This window comes from Phyllopteryx taeniolatus, chromosome 11 (genome assembly GCF_024500385.1).
Source record: "Phyllopteryx taeniolatus isolate TA_2022b chromosome 11, UOR_Ptae_1.2, whole genome shotgun sequence".
Taxonomy (NCBI): Eukaryota; Metazoa; Chordata; class Actinopteri; order Syngnathiformes; family Syngnathidae; genus Phyllopteryx; species Phyllopteryx taeniolatus.
Genome location: NC_084512.1, coordinates 14,954,610 through 14,976,004, shown reverse-complemented (window position 1 = coordinate 14,976,004; position 21,395 = coordinate 14,954,610). Strand labels below are relative to the sequence as shown.

The 21,395-nt window shown below is 41.5% G+C and overlaps 1 protein-coding gene across 4 annotated transcripts in view; it reads right to left on the bottom strand.

The window, feature by feature from the left end:
• The window catches only part of khdrbs2 (KH domain containing, RNA binding, signal transduction associated 2), a 75,758-nt gene that overhangs the window by 29,849 nt on the left and 24,514 nt on the right, over positions 1-21,395 (bottom strand). For all 4 annotated transcript variants that reach the window (XM_061790524.1, XM_061790523.1, XM_061790521.1 and 1 more), the window contains exons 4-5: positions 21,176-21,322; positions 6,086-6,213 (exon numbers count right to left, since the gene is read on the bottom strand). In XM_061790524.1, coding sequence (XP_061646508.1) covers positions 6,086-6,213; positions 21,176-21,322 — 275 coding nt within the window. The remainder of the gene's footprint in view (positions 1-6,085; positions 6,214-21,175; positions 21,323-21,395) is intronic.

The following is a 21,395-nucleotide window of genomic DNA, read 5'->3' as shown; positions in this document are numbered from 1 at the left end:
TATTTATTTTATTTAGTTATTTTTATTTCATTTGCCGTTCATATTGAGAGGAGTAGGAAATATGTGCCTTGGCTCAATAAAGGTTAGGAAATACCGATGTAAATAAATGTTTACATTGCATGTGTATTTGTATGAACACACAGATGCTTGCATACGTGTTTATGTAACTGGACCGAGAGATGGTTACAGTGTGGGAGTTTGTGAATGGATGGACATACAGTAAGTTGTATGTATGTAAACAAATGTTAACATTTTATGTTTATGTGAATAGACAAAGATGTTTATACTGACAGACATTATGCGTGTCTGACATGAATGGAGACGAAAGATGCTTCCATAATGTGAATTGTCATATTAAAGTTTGCAAAATTTGAGTTTGTAAAAGGGGCCGATGCATTATTTGTATTTGGGTGGGGTGTTGCTTACAGCAGGACGAGAGAATCACTGCCAGTATTTTAGGTTGGACTTTGCACCGCAAAGCAGTCTATTGTCCTTTAACTTCCACTTGAACGTGCTGTAGGTGGGCTGGGATAGCCTTTTTTGCTCTGGTTATCCTCCTCTAGGTAACAGCCTAATGTGAGTCAGAAATACAGCATCTCAAAGGGGTATTAGCAGTGCATATTTTTCATGGAGATTTACACTAATTGCTTATCAGTGTGCCATAAGCGGTGAATCTGAGGAGGGAACTGCTGCTGGTGGTGCTGACTTTTTTGTTGTTGTTATGAGCATTCCTTGATACTGCTGGAACTAGCATGTCTACATGTGCTGCCAAAATTTCACAGACTGTACCGGTTTACTCCAGTCAGACCACAATCTGTTATACTGTGGATAATTTGCTCTAATGAATAAATAAATTATAAAGGGCACCAAAAAGGCAAGAGTTCCATACAAGTAACCAAATGCATGGCTGAGCTAATTAAATGCTTTTGTAGTGATTATGTATGAAATAAGAATTGTGCTTAATTTAGAAGGAAACGAGTTGGAAGCGGCGCCTGCGTCACTTCCAGGTTATTGTAATTTTAAATTACAGCGTTATAAATCAAGATATTTGATATATATGAGGGCCACCACGTCATATTTTTACAAGTTTAACTGACGACAAACCTTTTTAATCAGTCTCTTATCGGAAGGTGGCTACACTTTAGAAACTTTGAGTTCTAGACTTTCCAGAGGTTTTGTTCCGAACCCCGTCACACAAAACAATGATACAAGTGGTGAATTTTACAGACAATTTAATAATAAAAAGGGGTTTCTACAGGATAAAACACAGACAAACACAAACCAAACAAGGTACAGACAAACATTGGCAAAGGAAGGAATTTGTGACGTGAGATTAGCAGAATGGGCGTCGAGTGAATGCATAGCTGAGGAGTCCTGTTCTCGTTAATTTAAACCCAAATATGCACTAATCTGTACTTTTAGTAGACCGCAATGTTGGACTTACGTGTCTGGAACACGTTTGAGGCAGGCGAGTCAGGCTCCCGAGTGTTTGGCCGGCCTGGTCCGCACTGGAAACAGGTGGATTCGACGGAAGGGAGGAAGGAAAAAGAGGATGAAAAGCAGGAGGCCAACGAGTTCCCAGGCAAGACGTCTCTCGGGTGTCTCTGTTTGCAAGACGTTCGGAGCGGGCGCGTTGCGTCCGCCTCCGTTCCCTCGGACTGAGCTCGGGCCCCCAAGCAGGGTAGCTCGAAGCGCTTGCAGGAGGCTCTGCACCCAGGGATTATCCGATGCGTCCTTGCCACCTCGGGTGAGGTGGGCATCCTGCCTGGCCTAGTTGTCGGCGAGTTGGTCGGGGAGACCAAAGGAAAACTTCTCCACCAAAAACTCCCAAAAAGGGCGGTTCCCCCCCACCCCTCCTCCCTTTCTACCACCTTCGCGAACACTGAGGGGCTGGACTCCCTTTTGCCGTTATTTTTCACATTTTAGGATTATTTTGTGGTTTAAAACCAGTGGAATCAAATATTAATTATTGGATTTAAGATAACGAGACCATTTCCTCACCCTGCATTGTTCCACGCTCATCCTCTTTCATACCTGTAATGAATGTTTCAAATGTTGTGTGGTGTGGATAACATTACTATTTTCCATGTGACATTTGTGGTGTGGGGTGAAACATTTCATCTGGTTCAGTTAACAACCTATTCGACGTTAGACATTCAAGTCTGCAGCAATACAGTCACTAGTGGCGTTCATGTAAAGTTCTTAAAATATTAATTCCCAGTCGAGTCACAGACTGTCTTATGAACCCATGTCTGTAGTGTCGTTCCGTCGCCCGTGGGTGTCGCTGTTGCCCGTTCAAACTCCCAAGTGGCGGTACTCAACAGAGTGGAGGCGCCTTTGTTGGTGCCATCCTTCGACTGGCGGGAAGTTAATTAACTTAGCGTCCGGGGGCGAACTCGGCATCCTTGGGTCTCCGCTTTGAAGCGCCAGGCAGCCGTGATTCACTTAGCGTCGGCATGGCAAAGCAAATGTCTGTGTCTTGTTTTTGATAGTTTAGCGTCTGTGTGTGACGTTGCGTCTCACCAGCCTCTATTGTCTACCTCGGCGGGGAGCGGCGGTAGTGCGAGGCTGGAGTGCCGGGTGGCATCTTTTGCGTGGCATGTCCGCCACACTTTGTTTGATTTACATTTTATGCATCTATTAGGGTTAGTTGCTAATGAGATCATAGATGGCTGTTTTGTTGGCAATGAGCACTCCGTTGCACACAACTCATATACAGTATTAACTGCAATAAGGGGCAGTAAGCACACCTTCAGGAGGCTTATTGCTGCAATTTTAGGAGGACTTTGATGAAGTAGCCTTTACATTTTTGTAAAGACATTTGAGAATCTTGCCCATTTCATGTTCATCTTTGTCTTTTGAGTTTTTCATAATTCATATCACACCACTTTTTTTTTTTTTTTTAAATTTATCAAACTGAAAGGTGTCAGTTTGATGAGCTCATCAGAGGGACAGCCAAGGTTCGATGTTTTGGAGACAAAGTTAGAGAGAGCAGACTTCAATGGTTTGGACACGTCCAGAGGAGAGAGAGTGAGTATATTGGTAGAAGGATGATGAGGATGGAGCTGCCAGGCAAGAGAGCTAGAGGAAGACCAAAGAGAAGGTTGATGGATGTCGTGAGGGAAGACATGATGGCAGTTGGTGTTCGAGAGGAGGATGCAGGAGATAGGCTCTCATGGAAAAGGATGACGCGCTGTGGCGACCCCTAACGGGACAAGCTGAAAGGAAAAGAAGAAGAAGAAGAAACTGAAAGGTGTCTAGGATTATAGCCATCTCATAGAGCTAAATACTGTAAGTTAGTATTATAAAGACCCTAGATACAGCTCTGGATTTGGATCGCACCAATTGTAGATAGAAAATACAGTGGGGCCTTGAGATACGAGTGCCTTGATGAATGAGTTTTTCGAGAAATGAACTGTTGCCTGGCTGAATTTTTGTCTTGAGGTTTAAAAAAAAGTGAAAAGAAAAAAAAAAGTTACAAGTGCACTTCAGACCTTCTTGGCTAGATGGTGGCGGCAAACGTCACAACATCCGGCTGCTAAAAGTATCAATTCACGTTGATTCTTAGCAGTGAAAGGACAATACATTAGGTACAGTAGTGTAATGAGCTCGCACATTCTTTTTTTGGGGGCCAAATTTCTTTTTTCCACTATGGATCCTAAAAACGTAAGTGATGAGAATATGAATTGGATGATGGCCATTGAAGTAAAGCAGGCAAATCATACATTAATATGAGTGAGATGTGCTTTTACCTGTAGTTGACTTGGTGAAGCAGCACAAGTGTAGCACTTCTACAATATGTACTACTGTATACTGAAGCAGAAGGAGTCAATAAAAACTACAGTGGCAGCCAAGGGTGTTAAAAACAATTTCTAAGCTGTGGACAGGGTTCCATGAGAAGATAGATAAGCTACTGTTGGTATGGCTGACTCCGGAGAAGCAGTTTGTGGGACACACAGAGGCGGGGAAAGTATTCTGTGTGAAAAGACGAGGCATTCACGCTGACTTCGAAGGACCAGGTACCGGACGAGTTTAAAGACAGTCAGGGCTGGTTTGAGAAATTTTAAAAGAGAACTGGCATTCATTCCATTGTCCCGCATGGCAAGGCAGTGAGCGCAGATGTGTAAGCAGGGGTGGATTACCCCAAAACAATTTGCGGAAATGATAGCAGCCTAACTGCGATTGGCTGGCGACCAGTTCAGGGTGTACCCCGCCTTTCGCCCGAAGATAGCTGGGATAGGCTCCAGCACGCCCGCGACCCTAGTGAGGAGAAGCGGAACGGAAGATGAAGGATACGGTACATCCTCCAGCAATGCTTCAACTGTGACGAGACATGGCTTTTTTGAAAGAGGATGCCAAAGAGGACTTACATAGCGGCAGAGGAGACAAAGATGCCCGGCCACAAACCGATGATAGCTAGGTTAATCCTTGCATTGTGCATGAGTGCGAGTGGCTACTGCAAAATCAAGCCACTCCTTGTATAGTGTTCCGAAAATCCCGAAAACTTTATGACTCATAACATTACTAAATAAAAATTTATTAATCGATTTTTCATTCAATGGGGAAAGATGATTTGAGATTCTGTACAAGTGTTTTATGATACGAGTGTAGTCTCGGACTGAACTAAACTCGTATCTTCAGTTCTTGTACTGGATCACATTAGATTCTGCAGCGGTACGTAATGAAGTGTTCTGTCCGAAAGGTATTGACTGGTATGGTGTCTAACATTTCGGAAGAAAATTGCCAGTTGTGTGACAAGATTTTTATATTTTTGTATCTATCAACAGACACAAAAAAAAATGTTTTCCCTTCTTCTTTTCCATGGGTACTTAAAATTAGTCAATATCACCATTAGGTGCCTTTGAGACTTCCCCATTTCCCCCAAAAAAGTTGCGATTTTCATTGTATTAAGTAGGTGTTATGCTGTTAGAGATGCATACTGATCAAGCTCTCACATTAAAAACATATATATAAATTAACGGAAAGCACACAATATACATGGAAATAGCAAAATTTGTGAGCTTGCCGAAAGGGTGGACAATGACAGGTTGGACATTTTTGGCTACTGTTAGCATTTAATGAGCACAGAATGGACCTTCCCTTGGCAACATGATTCAGTTAGCAAGCCGACTGTGTATCCATCCATCCATTTTCTGAGCCGCTTCTCCTCACTAGGGTCACGGGCGTGCTGGAGCCTATCCCAGCTGTCATCGGGCAGGAGGCGGGGTACACCCTGAACTGGTTGCCAGCCAATCGCAGGGCACATCGAAACAAACAACCATTCGCACTCACAGTCATGCCTACGGGCAATTTAGAGTCTCCAATTAATGCATGTTTTTGGGATGTGGGAGGAAACCGGAGTGCCCGGAGAAAACCCACGCAGGCACGGGGAGAACATGCAAACTCCACACAGGCGGGGCCGGGGATTGAACCCGGGTCCTCAGAACTGTGAGGCTGACGCTCTAACCAGTCGTCCACCGTGCCGCCGCCGACTGTGTATTGTTTAACAAATGTATTCAAATTTCTGACAAGTTTTTATGTCAATTGATATTTCACTATAACAGAGTGGACATGTTAAGGTTGACAACATCCAACTAAACACACAATATGATGAAAAATATGAAACAATTGTAAATATGAATTCTGCAACTATCCATTGTTTCAGCCTCCATTGAAGAATGACAAAATGCTGGTCAATGATGGCACTGCAAACATCAGTTTTCATTTTTTTTAAAGGGGCGCTTACTCTTGATGACAGGGTGGACAGCATGAGGGACACATGCAAAATGTCCTATATGATGGGACATGCTAAAATCATGTATGTCCTATGAAATTTTTTTTATAAAATGAAGGAAACACATTTTGAGAGACTTCATCGTAATGGTATGTGTGCAAATGTTTGGCCACTTGTAATAAGACCTCAGAGTTTTATTATACTGCTCCATTTTCACAATAATTGTAATGAAATCACCAAAGGCACTTTATAGTGATATTAACCCAAATCATAAAACAAAAGGTTTCACTCTGCCTACTGTATAACCTCAACCTAATAAGCCTGTTTATGTATGTGTAATTCATGAGTTACCTGGTGGATACAGTGGATGTTGCCAGACTGCTCCTTCCTTGTCCATTCCTGCCTCTGCTGGACTCATCAGAACCATTCAACAGTGAAAGCTCTCGTAGTTGCTCCTGTCTGATCTCATCATTGTAGTCCTACAGAAGAAAGAAAAACAGCACGCCTCACTGATTAAAACTAAACACGCATTTGTGCTTGGACTGTCACAGACACTCCAAACAGAAGAAGCTGTCATCATATTAAAATCATCTTGACGGATGTTTTTGGATGGAAAAAAAAGTAATAGTAGTAGTAATTACTTTTCCTTTTTTTTCTAAATTGTTCTTCCCAAGCCATCCACATATATATATCTATATATATTTTTGTAAAAGATGGCTGAGAGCCACTTTAGTCAACCCACTACCAAACATGATATTGATAATTACGCAGATAAGCAGCATGCATTATCTTATCATTTCTGACAAAACCAACGCGTTTCTTTCAAAAGAAATGCCAAGCCCAGTCAACATGATGGATAATTGTGTTATTGACAACAAAGCAGTGGTGGCAATGTTTCCTGTTATTTTCTGACAGACATGTTTTCGTACTTAAAATTAAAAAAATAAAAACCCAGCAAGGGTAAATACAAGACCAATGAATGGATTCAATTCACATCAACTTATACCCTTATTGCAAAATGTGATAGCAGATCACATTTTATATATACAGTATATGCATGGTCTACATTAAGTCAATATTATTTGACCATATTATTTCGTGGTAGATTAGCCAGGACAACTCTCATGTTGGTATTTTGGATTGTTACTTTCATTGACTTGACTGTAGTTTCTGACCATGTATTCCAAGCTTATACAGTATATTCTTTTATACCGTACTGTAAATACTGTTTGGGGGCGCCAAACAGGGGAGAAAAGTGATGCTGATTATAAGGCGCTCTAGCAAACACGATGGTGTAGCGTTTATGGGATTTGTAAGAATTGTGCTTAGTTTAGAAGGAAACGATGAGTTATCGTAATTTTAATTTTAATTACAGCGTTATAAATCAAGATTTTTGATAGATATGAGGGGCACCACGTCATAGTTTTACAAGTTTAACTTGAGGCGAAACCTTTATAATCAGTCTCTTATTGGAAGGTAGCTACATTTGAGGAACTTTGAGTTCTAGACTTTCTAGAGGTTTTGTTCCGAGCCCAAACACACACATAATCAATGCAAGTGGTGAATTTTATAGAAAATGTAATAATAAAAAGGGGTTTCTACAGGATAAAACACAGACAAACACAAAACAAACAAGGTACCTGCGAACATTGTAAAGGAAGGAATTTGTGATGTGAGATTAGCAGAATGGGCGTTTAGTGAATACGTATAGCTGAGGACTCCTGGTCTCATTAATATAAACCCAAATATGCACTAATCCGTACTTTTAGTAGACCGCAATGTTGGACTTACGTGTCTGGAACACGTTTGAGGCAGGCGAGTCAGGCTCCCGAGTGTTCGGCCGGCCCGGTCCACACCGGGATCAGGTGGATTCGACGGGAGGAAGAAAAACGGGGGAAGAGAAGGATGCCAACGAGTTCTCAGGCAGGACGTCTCTCGGGTGACATTCGGAGCGGGCGCGTTGCGTCCGACTCCGTTCCCTCAGACTGAGTTCGGGCCCCCAAGCACGGTGGCTTGGAGCGCTTACAGGAACCGCTGCAGTGAGGTGGGCGTCCTGCCTGCTGCGGTCGTCGGCGAGTTGGTCGGGGTGACCAAAGGAAGACTTCTCCATCAAGACTCCAAAAACTTCTCTACTTCTCCCAGCTCCGGCCCCTTTTATGGCCAGAGCGGGTCAAAAAGGTGGGGTTTACCCCCCGCCCCCTCCTTCTTTTCTACCACCTTCGCAAACACAGAGGGGCTGGACTGCCTTTTGGCGTTATTTTTCCATTGTAGGATTATTTTGTGGTTTAAAACCAGTGGAATAAAATATTAATTATTGGGTTTAAGATAACGAGACCATTTTCCCACCCTGCATTGTTCCACGCTCATCCTTTTTCATACCTGTAATGAATGTTTCAAATGTTATGTGGTGTGGAGAACATTACTATTTTCATGTGACATTTGTGGCGTGGGGTGAGACATTTCCTCTTGTTCAGTTAACAACAGATTTGACGTTAGACATTCAAGTTTTCAGCAATACAGTCACTAGTGGCATTCATGTAAAGTTCTTAAAATATTGACTCTTATGAACCCACGTCTGTAGTGTCGTTTCATCGCCCGTGGGTGTCGCTGTTGCCTGTTCCAACTCCCAAATAGCAGCACTCAGCAGGGTGGAGGCGCCTCTGTGGGTCCAACCCTTCAACTGGTGGGGAGTTAATTAACTCAGCATCCTTGGGTCTCCGCTTTGAAGTACCAGGCAGACGTGATCCACTTCGCGTCGGCATGGCAAAGCAAATGTCTGTGTCTTGTTGAAGATAGTTTGTTGGGTTAATCCGTTTAGAATCTGCGTGTGACTCTGGAGTTAACGTCTACCTTGGCGGGGAGCGGCGGTAGTGCGAGGCTGGGGTGCCGGGTGGCATCTTTTGCGTGGCATGTCCGCTACAATAGTATTTTAGATATGCAGCATTAAAGTGGTGGGACCCAAAGTGAATTTTGCATGTATAGGATATTCAACAGACCGTTGCTTCAAAGGTAACTGTTAAAGAGGCTCTAAGCAGATATCCGTGTTTTGTTCCTAAATACATTAAATATGTCTGAAGTACTGAAAACATATGCAAAGAAGTATAACAATATAGTGCTGAATTGTGATATAGCTTAAGCATCTTTTTCCCCGTTGAATTTTCCTACTTTTGTGGGCGGGGCTAAAACACATCACAGGGGCTGGGGGCGTATATTTTTGAGCTCGAGTTTCCTCCCCCACTATATAAGGACATGTTTGGCTATGCTACTCAGTTCTGAGTTGGCTGTGCTTGGCTTCCATAACAAGCCCCATTTACCACTCCAGCGAGCAGTTAGCAAGCTAAGGATGGCAACATCCCAAAAATGCGTCTTCGCTGGATGTCTCAATTTACAAAACAGCTCGGTGCCATTTTTTTAAGCTCCCAAAAAATGAGGAAATAAAAACACAATGGATTGACTTTTTAAATACACGCAGATGGCGAGCTGAACATCAACACCACCAGCTGAATCTGCAGTGCACATTTTAAGATGGATAGTTTTGATAGTTTTTCACCAGATACGACATGGCTTCGGGGTTAACTTGATAGTGAATCGAGCAGTGCCAGCTGTCTAACTATCTGGGCTTCCTCCTACCGTCCCGCTGTCGTCAGGTGCCGTGTTCGGCTTTGACATTATGTCACCAACAATTAGGGTAAATTCACTTGTGTGCTTATTCTTATTATTATAGTCCACAATAACCATTACATTTTGAAGTTGAGCCTCCTAATGTGATTTTACATCGTATAAGCTATCACCCCCTCAGTATGTTTGATTCCTTTTGGCGCATCCATTCGACACGCCCACAGTGTCTGAGAACTGAGAGGTGTGCCACCTCTCAGCTCTCTGTTTTGAAACCTGATTTTATATTCTTAGCGATTTTGTTTTATTCATTCAAATTTGGTAAGCTTGTTCACATTACTCTTCTCTGTGGTGTGTCGAATTTACATGTCATTTTTTTGCGCCTGCTAAGTGCTACTTTAATGAATAAAAACATAATATGGAGTATAAAGGGTTGTTGAGTGTTATGAATGCTATAAAAGAATAATGCTATAAAAGGAAAACTAATCTATTCCTTTAACTTTTGTAGTTGCATTCAATATTACACGTAAGTCTCTGTGGATTTATATTTACCATTGTGGCATTAAAGAAAGTTAAAACCAAAATTAACACAACTTACATTTTTGCTTTTAAGGTGTTTTATATTCTGTACAGCTATTTAGTGCAGTCAGTGAACACATTTACTTTCATTCATAGACTGAAACACTGCACGTTTCATGGGATAACATCAATATGAAGTGGCAACTCACAGATGAAAAATGTGCTGCCTTTTCTCTTTATATCCTGCTTTTGTGCAGTTCTTATTATGACATCTCTAAGCCCACCAGTGCTGCACTTAGTCATCAGGATAGCACAAAGGATAAATTTGCCATACAATAATTTGTTTCAACCAAGATGGAACAGATTACCAACAAGAAAAAAAAAGATATATGATTTAAATTATTCTTTGAAAACACGCATATTCTGATTTTTTTTTCAAATGTTTGTAAAGTGGCAACCTTTGCAGCGTAATTATCCACCGGCAAAAATAATAATAAATCATTTTTGCCTTTTAATCGTTGGAAAATTATTTTCTGAATGTGCACTGCTCATTTTCAGATTCAACGGAACATTGCAATAAAATGAAGGTAAAGTTTTAAATAACTGATAAAGAAACATCATCAATCAATCATATCATGATGATATTGCTTTATCACGCTTCATACAAAGCACACCTAGGTCCTGTGGAGTGAAATACAAAATACCATATATATAAAACAAGGTATAATGAGACAATGATAAATCCACATATGCATCCATTTGCAGTTTACTTTTAAATTGTAAAATTACAAGATGCCAACATAAAAAGATATGAACCACTATACTACTTGTATAGTGTTCAACATGAATGAAAAAACTTGAGCATCCTTACAGAATCAATATTTTCTATGGCTTAATATTGTACTAAAAAACTAGTGTTGTGATTTTAAAAGAGCTTGCATAGCATGCATACTACAGCTTTAGTAGTGGATCTCAGCACGAGGATCACAATCCACAAGTACCATGACAACCCTAAATTGTCAACAATTATTTTGTATTTGATGCCAGACAACCATTCTTGACCATTTTCAATCATATAGTGTACACAGGTTGAAATTAGGATTTATTTTCATTGTTGTTTCCGAACCAGTTTGTAGGAACATCCGTCCATCCATCCATCCATCCATCCATCCATCCATCCATCCATCCATCCATCCATCCATCCATCCATCCATCCATCCATCTATCTTCTTCCACTTATCCATGGTCAGGGTCTCGGGGGCAGCATCTTAAGCAGGGAAGCCCTGACTTCCCTCTCCCCAGCCACTTTGTCCTAAAGCATCCCTAGGCCAACCGGGAGACATAGTCTCTCCAACGTGTCCTGTTTCATCCCCGGGGTTCCCTCCAGGTGAGAAGTGTCCGGAATACTTCACCTGGGAGGCGAAGTAATTCCAAAACGATGCCTGAGTCACCTCATCTCGCTCCTCTTGACCCAAAGCCACTATCAGGTTCAGATATCAGACAGATATCAGTAAAGGCCAATTTTCTTCGCACCACCGTGCGAATGTTAGTCAGGGTTCGTGCTGCCCGTTCGCCACCTCTCCAATGGCTAATTGAAACAGGATTTGGCGAAGCGAATATTGTCCACATTCGCCATGCTGTTGAATCAAAATTGGCTGCTTCAAAACTCCAAAGCCCTTCGTGATAAAAGTGAAAGTGAGCGCGCTCATTCTGCTGTGTGTGAATCATGTTAAAGGTTTAATTCCCCACCCGCTTCTTAAAACGCTTCAATATGCCGTCCAGCCACTGTGAAGAGCGCCGCATCAGGGAAGACAAGATCCGATGCCGCTTGGTGCCGGATTGAAGCATCCATATTTATTACCGCAACATACGTTTGAAGTGTCGATGGTCAATGTGTTCTTCAATTCACATTAGTTCTCGCAGCTAGCTAGCTGCCTTCTCCATTAATGAACTAGCCACTAATCCCACTGTGGTCGCCATGCTAAGCGGCGGTAGCCGCACTAACCTGAACAAGGGCGCAGCGAGCTAGTCATTTGGAGACCCAAGGCAACCATCGTCACGCCCCACCCTTATGTAATTTAGACCAGTTCGTCCTGCTTTTGAAATCTGTTACAATTATCTACAAAGTTAGCCTACTGATATTTACCACCAAAGATTTAGAATATTAATTCTTAATATATACAGTATATAATATATATTATTATTTTCATCTAAAAAGTTTAAATTTGAGAAAATTCTATATAAAGTCCTTAAGATCCTTCTTGAGGATTATTAAAAAACAAGTGACTCATCTCAACACTTTTACTTTAATTGATAAGAACATTAATTTACATTTAATATAGTTTACCATTTGAACTGATTTTATACGGACATCTTGGTGATGAAAAGGATCACTTGTGTCACTCCCCACATTATCACTATACGTGTGCTATTGCTACTGACAAGAACGTTTTTATACAGTATTACATTTTTACAAGGCATGAAGTTAAATCAATAAGTGAACATTCTACTATGATGGTAGGCTTTTCTTTTTACAATTCAATAGGATAATAATGATTTGTTCTTCATATCAATTCATCGTAATATTTAGGCCTGGGCTACAAGAAAGAGTTTTTTATTTGTTGGCTATACAATTAATGTTGTGTACATACTATAGAATAATTTATTTCTTGTGTTTAGTGGATAATGCTGAAGATAACAAACTTTCTCCCGAAAAATCCCATGCTAAATCGCATTTACAATATTTGTTTAAAAGAAACAAAAAACTCATTCCAATTAAAAGTATTTTTCCAAATCGTTCAGCCCTACTCCTGATTGATGACTAGGTAATTTAATTGGGCCCACATCATTAAAACTTATCAGCTCAGTTCCTAGTGACAAGGAATGGCTAACCGTGGCTAAAGGTTTAGCCACATAAATACACATCAAAGCTAAACTCAACCACAAACTCCCTAAATACAAGCAGCACATCGACTGTCCTACCAGGGAAAATAATACTTTAGACCACTGCTACACTACGGTAAAAAACGCATAGCGTGCTATACCTCGTGCAGCCCTGGGCTCGTCTGATCACTGCTTAATTCACTTAATACCGACGTACAGGCAAGAACTTAAATGCGCGAAGCCTACTGTGAAAACAGTGAAAAAGTGGACCAATGAAGCAAAGGTGGAACTTCAAAGCTGTTTAGACTGCACAGACTGGAGTGTCTTTGAAAATTCAGCTGGTAGCCTGGATGAATATACGGACACTGTCACATCCTATATCAGTTTCTGTGACGAGGTTTGTGTACCAACAAAATCATTTCGCACATTCAACAACAACAAGCCGTGGTTCACTGCTAAACTTAAGCAGCTTCGCCAAGCTAAGGAGGACGCATATCAGAGCGGGGACAGGGCCCTGTATAATCGAGCTACAAACCAGCTGACTAAAGAAATTAACATTGCAAAGAGGATCTATGCAGCAAAGTTGGAAAATAAGTTTAGCGCAAAGGACTCTAAATCAGTCTGGCATGCATTCCAATCGCTGACTAATTACAAGCGACGATCCTACCAAGCTGAGAACAATAGCACACTAGCCAACGACTTGAATACCTTCTACTGCAGATTTGAAAAGGACAGTTTCACACCACACACGCACCCGGCCGCACCCGCGACCACAATCACACCTCTGACCTCTGCGTTAACCATCCATGAAGAGGATGTGAGACGCATCTTCAAACAACAAAAGATTAACCAAGCGGCAGGCCCGGACCACGTGTCCTCATCCTGCCTCAAAGTCTGCGTGGACCAGCTCGCTCCAGTCTTCACTCAGATCTTCAATAGATCTCTGGAAATGTGCGAAGTTCCATCCTGTTTCAAACGCTCCACCATCATTCCAGTCCCCAAGAAACCTGCAATCTCGGGTCTGTCGCTTTGACATCTGTGGTCATGAAGTCCTTTGAACGTCTCGTGCTGGACCACCTCAAGAGTGTCACAGGTCCCCTGCTGGACCCCCTGCAGTTTGCCTACCAAGCGAACAGATCTGCGGATGATGCAGTCAACATGGGACTGCAATTCATCCTAGAACACCTCGACAGTGCAGGGACCTACGCAAGGATCCTGTTCGTGGACTTCAGCTCAGCGTTCAACACCATCATCCCCGAACTCCTTTCATCCAAGCTTCTCCAGCTCAGCGTCTCACCTGCCATCTGCCAGTGGATTTATAGCTTTCTGACGGGCAGGATACAGCAGGTCAGGCTGGGGGAGGCCACCTCGTCCACACGCAGCATCAGGACTGGGGTGCCCCAAGGTTGTGTCCTCTCTCCGCTGCTCTTCTCTCTCTACACGAACGACTGCACCTCATCGAACCCGACTGTCAAACTCCTGAAGTTTGCAGATGACACCACTGTCATCAGCCTCATCAAGGACGGTGAAAAGTCTGCATATCGACAGGAAACAGAGCGGCTGGAGCTGTGGTGCGGCCGACACAACCTGGAGCTGAACACGCTGAAGACTGTAGAGATGATCGTGGACTTCAGGAGGCATCCTTCGCCACAGCTGCCCCTCACGTTGTCCAGCTGCCTTGTGTCAACCGTCGAGACCTTCAAGTTCCTGGGAATTACAATCTCTTAGGACCTGAAGTGGGCGACCAACATCAACTCCGTCCTCAAAAAGGCCCAGCAGAGGATGTACTTCCTGCGGCTTCTGAGAAAGCACGGACTGCCGCCGGAGCTGCTGAGACTGTTCTACACAGCCGTCATCGAATCAGTCCTGTGTTCTTCCATCACAGTCTGGTTTGGTGCTGCTACAAAAAAGGACAAACTCCGACTGCAACGGACAATCAAAACTGCTGAAAGGATTGTCGGTACCCCCCTACCCACCCTTGAGTACTTGCACGCTGCCAGAACTAAGACAAGGGCGTGCAAAATCCTCTCGGACCCTCCGCACCCCGGTCACCAGCTCTTCCAGCTCCTTCCCTCAGGTAGGCGCTACCGATCAATGCAAACTAGAACTAGTAGACATTCCAACAGCTTCTTCCCTCTTGCAATCAACTTCTTAAACCGCTAACCTATAATTCCATTACAACAAGCTGGCAATTTTTTGACTTGACTTCATTGTCACATTTCTCTGGGGCCAATTATGTATTACTCGTGCACTCACTGTAGTTGTCTCGCCATGCTGCACTATTTGCATATACTGGCCACTCATGCCAGAGTAGCATCTGCCCCATTTGCACACTGATTGATGAGTATCTGTAACATTTGCACAACCATTTGTCCAGATTATCGCACTACTCGTCACTTTAAACCGCATACACTTCTTGAAGTCTCAGCGCCCTTTGCACAATGGTCATTGCACCGGTCTATTGCAATATTAGTCATTCGAACTGCTCTAAGTGCTGGAGGACTCTGCATCTTTTTGCACAATTGTTTTTTGTCAATGTCTTTATGTCTCCAAAGTGTTCTGTAAATTGACTGTCTGTTGTACTAGAGTGGCTCCAACTACCGGAGACAAATTCCTTGTGTCTTTTGGACATACTTGGCAAATAAAGATGATTCTGATTCTGATGATGTTATGGCTAACTACACATAATTGTTGCTAGGAGATTTTTATACTATTTAGCCACATTGGCTAAGAGGTTTCATGACCCAGTGCCAACCCTGAATCAGAATTCGTTCTAAATGACGAGCTCATGCCCGCGAGCTGCATTTTACATAAACTGCGCCCCTATTTCCCTATAAAAGGATGTCCGTCTGACATATCTCAGCCAATGCGCAGAGCTTTAAAGTCACAAGAGTTAAAAAAACAAAATCATGAGTGATGTCTCCCTGCGATTGGCTGGCAACCAGTTCAGGGTGTTCCCCGCCTCCTCCCCGATGATAGCTGGGATAGGCTCCAGCACGCCCGCGACCCTAGTGAGGAGAAGCGGCTCAGAAAATAGATGGATGGATGGAGTGATGTCTCCAAAACTTTAATAACTTTATTTAATCTTTTTCCTTTTTTTCAAATAGTTGGTATCCTTGGAAAATTAGCCAAACACATAAACTAACAACATTTAACAATCATGGTAATAATTTTGAATTATTTCCAAAGTTAAAATAAGGAATGTGGCACAAAACAATATATAAAAACAATTTAAGAGCTGAAAATGAACAAACACTGCATACAATGGTCAAATGCATATTAATAAGAACTACAGTACATTAAAGAGACATTTTTAGTTGATAAAATTCATGAAATTATCGTTGGAAGTGACAGAAAATATAAAAGACATATCACATATGCCAATCGGAGTGCCAGCGGCGATGTGTATGTGAGTCGATCAATTTACATCTTTTGCACATGAAGAATCGCAGAAAAATATGTAATCAGGTTATTGTATGGATTAGAAATATACTAAAGCTTTGGAAGAACTCGGAGATGCGACCGATCCAATTGCATTTTCTGCTTAAGTGACAACTTTGTACATGCACGTAGACAACTGCAGCGGGTGGGACACACACACGTTAATGAATACTCCTGTACAAGCACTTGAACGGAACAAGGGTAAAAGAGATGAGAACTGTCCTTTTCACGATTATTTAGGACAGTAGTCAACCTATTAGCAAATTCCTGGTTTAAGTGATTATTGTCAACGTTATTATTATTGTTTTTATAACTGACTGTTGTTCCAATCCGTTGTGCATCTTGGGTAAAATATGTGTGCTTGACGTTTTTCGAAAGCTGATCCTGCATTGTTTGTGCATATGTATGGTGTGAGGAAGTTCTAAATTTGTTTGCAGCATACGAACAAAAACAAGCACAAACATACTGATGGAATCACAGATTTGTGCGTGTATGCACGATATAAGCACAAATCTGTGCGTATGCACGTTTAGTGAGTGGGGCCCAATGATAGCAAATGATCTACAACAGTACAAACTATGTGCCAAGGAGAAGACACTCGTACAGAATGTTTCTGTCCCACAATAAAGGATGTGTGCGAGTTTTGCATTTGAATTCTCGACATGAACATTATGCATGAAAAAAAATAATTCTCACGCCAGAGCTCCAAAACTTTTGACACACTGCACACTTGTTCAAGAATTAATATGGCCGACAGTGTTTTGTTGGTTTGAACTCAGACTGGCAGGTCTTTTAATTGGAAAGCTGGCAGTTTATTCTAAGCGCTATAAATGTGCCAGACCTTGTAAATGTTGACTGTTGACAGAGGCGTTAGCGTGAGTACACACAGATAAACCGCACCGAGGCTCTTGGGGTCAGACTGTTTGCTCACTGAGATTAATTTTGACCATGCGTGATGCACTTCGCCCATCACAGAGCTAAAGTCAGATGTTGAAGGGGTTAACATGCCAGGCAATGCCAGTCACGTTCAGTTAAGACAATACACGGCTTTTTGTTGACTGTTTAACCTACATGCTCCTCGGTGTGTTCTTTCCTTTCTAGTCCAAACAGAGCAATCTGCACTCTTCTAGCAAATTATTACCACATACAAATGACTGAACTTCACGCCTTGCATTCTGTCATAACGTATTTCTCGATGAAATTGCGCTCTAAGGTAATGTATGAATCTAAAAATAATCTAAACACTAACACATTATATCAATCTACCTTCCTTCCTACAGTACCTGCAGTATATCGTTATTGGGATGTTACCTATATTGGGACATACAATGTTGTCCATATTGAACAGCACTACTGCACGTCTGTAAAACAGATGACTAGAACACCTACTGTACAAACAAAACATGTACCTCCTTGGCAGTGGTAATTAATGAGAGGCCTACCACTACAGACCTTCATTTTTAAAAAAGTGTGGCTTTTGTTGTGCTGTGCACACATGCAGAAGCGTGACTACACTGTCAGCTCCATCCTCAAGCCATCGCTGCTTTATGCACGGCAATTACTTTTCTCGATCTTATTATCCCATCGACACTGGTTAAGACTCTTAAACATACTGCTTGGTGAACATTAAATCTTCATAGAGCACAGCAGGCATTGTTCATAAAGCTTATCAGTCAAAGGAGCTTTGGAAAAAAATCCCCATAATACGTGTTATCCTGCATGACACATTGTGACAGTTTATCTACACGTACACAACTGCAGCAGTATTGTGTTGTCGGGTGCTAAGTTGTTCAATATGATAAGCTCACTTCACACTATCAGGTTGTCGATTTGGATCTAGGTTCTTATGCCTAGTGGTTGACTTGTCCTCTTGCTCACTTAGCTGCGTCTTCGGATTAGCGAACATAGTCATCCTGGTCATCCTAGTGATATCAACACAACCATTTGTATATTGTTCCTATATTAGCTTTGAGCACAGTGATACTATCCTGCAACTGGAACCTGAAGTGTACATTATTACTTATGGTATATACCGGGGTGGGCAGACATTTAGGCTCATGGGCCACATTGACTTTTAAAATTTGACAGGTGGGCCAAGCCAGGACCAGATGCTTATCAAAAATACACACACACAAAAAAAAGGCATTGAAGTGTTAATACTTAGATTTACTTTTAATGGGAACAGTGTTGTTGTTTTTTAATCACCTTTCTTTTTGCCAGTGCATCAAAGTCTGGTGTTAGTTTTGTTGTGGCAATTCTCAGAACACATCTGAGGTGTTCATCACTCAGCTGGGATCTGTAGGATGTTTTGTTAGTGTTCATCACACTGTAGAGCCAAACACCACAAGCATCCTCTGTGCCATCGTCCAGATTTTTGGAAATTTGTCTGTGCTTAATGAAGCATAAAACTCATCCAGTTTGAGAGTTGAACTTCTCTTTTAAGACAGTATCACATTGGAGCTCAATCAGTTCCATCTGCAGCTCCCGTGGCGCTGTTTCAGGGTCTTGTGTGACGGAATCTTGGATGGCAGTTTGTCAGATAAAAGTGTTTTGCTGAGCCTGCAAGCTTGATTTTAACCACTGAGCCGTAGCCATCAGTTCCTGCGTTTATTGGCTGTTAGCATAATCAGCATGCTTGGTAGAAAAGTGACGGCTGATGTTATATTCCTCTAAAACCACAATGGTTTCTTAACAAATTAGACATACAGATTTTGATCGGACTTCATTGAAAAAGTATTAAGTAGTTCATACTCAATTAAACACTCAGCACTGACTGTCGACTTTTCTTTTCTTTTCTTTGGCCCACTCATGGTTGAAGAAGGGTTCAGAGCAGTATCAGAGTGAAAACAGAACAGCCAAAGTCAAGTCAATGTATCACTGTACCTACTGCGCTATGTGTGGAACCACTGGGCATTACAGGTTAACCTGGTGGAACTACTGGGCATTACAGCACAACCTGGTGGAACCACTCGGCATTACAGGACAAGGTCAAATGAATGTAGTCATGATTTTGGTATGATTTGGGCGATTCTGTACCAATCTTTGGCGGGCCGGATTGAAATGATCAACGGGCCGCATGTGGCCCGTGGGCCGTAGTTTGTAGTATATACTATATACCGTAGATGACGATGACCTTGTAAAAAAAAAAACATTTTTTCTTTTTGCAGACAGAGGTTTTTGAAAATGATTCTAATTCACCCTCAAATATGTCATAACTGCTGCAATGTGTATGTCAAACCAATGGTTGATGATGTCCCTTTGCAAAGAAACGCCAAGTTCTTATACAGAGTCGTCTTTTGAAAACCCTTTGTTGGCTTATAAATTTGCTTAGAATTTGGCCTGTGTATGTAATGTGACTCCATTGAGTGTACTGGATTAGCTCTGCGGTAATTGTGCTAAAAAACACAACAAAAATCCTCCGAGCCACCATAGTTGTTTTGGTTCCTGAAAATGCAGGTCCATATCGTTTCCATTTTCCCACAGTCAAATTTGACTAAGAAAACTATAGCTACATTATGTTGTCCAGTTTGAGATTCGTTTTCAAATCTTTTCAGGCTCCAAAATGCTGTTGTTCTGAAAAAACTATTTTAGATTCTCAGTTGCGTATACGTCCTATTACGGTGTTCCATTTTTCCCGTTTGTTTTATCCTCAGTTATAATTGAGGTACTGTATGTCAGACTATTCAGTCATTTTTCCACCATCCAGCTAGAAAAAGAATGAAACCTAACAACTTGAAAGTGGGGCCTTCCCTTTTCTCTAATCTAAAGGCAGAGGACCAATCTATTATAAGACAAATTGGACAAAGGAAGCCAATTTAACACGGTGGTAAAAACCGTGTAATTACCCATGATGAACATTTTCTTTACTGCAGAGTTCCATGACGGAATTGGGCCACAACTCTACAAATGTATGCAATTATCTTTATACCTCCACTGAGTTTAGTTTACAGACATACAGGTACATTTACATCCAGGTGACAATTTATTTGGCTTTGAAACATAACATAGTAATGACTTAAACCTATTATTACCAGTTATGATGATTCTTTTGTGGCAATAAACATTGTCTTTCTGTTTGAGAACTATTATCTACATCTTTGCTTGATAAATATAATACTCAATACACTGTGCAAATAACAGAATGCTACATATAATCGTAAATAATATATTTAAAAGTCTTACACAGCCCTCTTTATGCAGATAAATCTATTATTTTTATTGTTGTATTACAGAGTAGGCTTATATTTGAATTGCTGTTGTAGTGGTGCATCCTGCTGCCTTTCATGCAGACGGTGCGGGTTCAGGAAGGGCACCCGTGTAAATCCGCCGTACTGTGCCAAACAAGTCATGTGAGTGTCTTGCTGTGGCGACCCCTGAAGGGATAAGCCGAAAGTCGCAACAACAACACAGCAGGCTTATATTTCATTGTGATCCAAATGGAACAGTATACAGCACACTTCTTTGACAAATTATGTTTCTATACAATTTGGCCCATTCTGCATAATAGTTATTTTATATATTTCTGCATTTAATAGACACTATTTTATATGTAAGTGCTTAGTATATATGCAGTATCATTATTTTCCTGGCAAAGCTGCTTGTAAGAAGGCTGGGCAGTACAGGGAAACAGCATGAACTCCATAAAACAAACTTGTGCAGCTTGTTACATCTGCAAATTTACAGACCGTGCACATGAGTAACGGCCAAGTTATTCCGGCTGTTCCATACTGCACTTAAATTGCTGAGTAGAATGTTTTCATTTGTCAGTCAGATCATAATGTAGCCATGTAGTGTTTGGGTGAAAACTACTCCAACCAATACTAATCCCTTCACCCCAAACAACTCTGAATAATGTACATTTTTCTTTCTTTATGTCAGTAAGACTGACTGAAACAATAAAGTCAAATGCAGTGACATTGCAGCAGAAGTTCTACAAGGGATTAAGTTATGCTTTGAAACAATGATGTCAAACGGTTTACTTACTGGAACAAGGAATTTTTTAATCTCCTCCAAAGCGTGACTCATACGGGAATAGGCCTCACCCGGTGGAGCAAAGACTTCAATTAAAACATGAAGATCGTGACTCAGATGTGCATATTTGGCCTCTCCACTGTTCCTTAATTCTTCTTCCTGTAAGGAAAAAAAATAGCCTTAACAAATAAAAAAATAAAAAAAGTACAATAATAATAATAATAAATATACA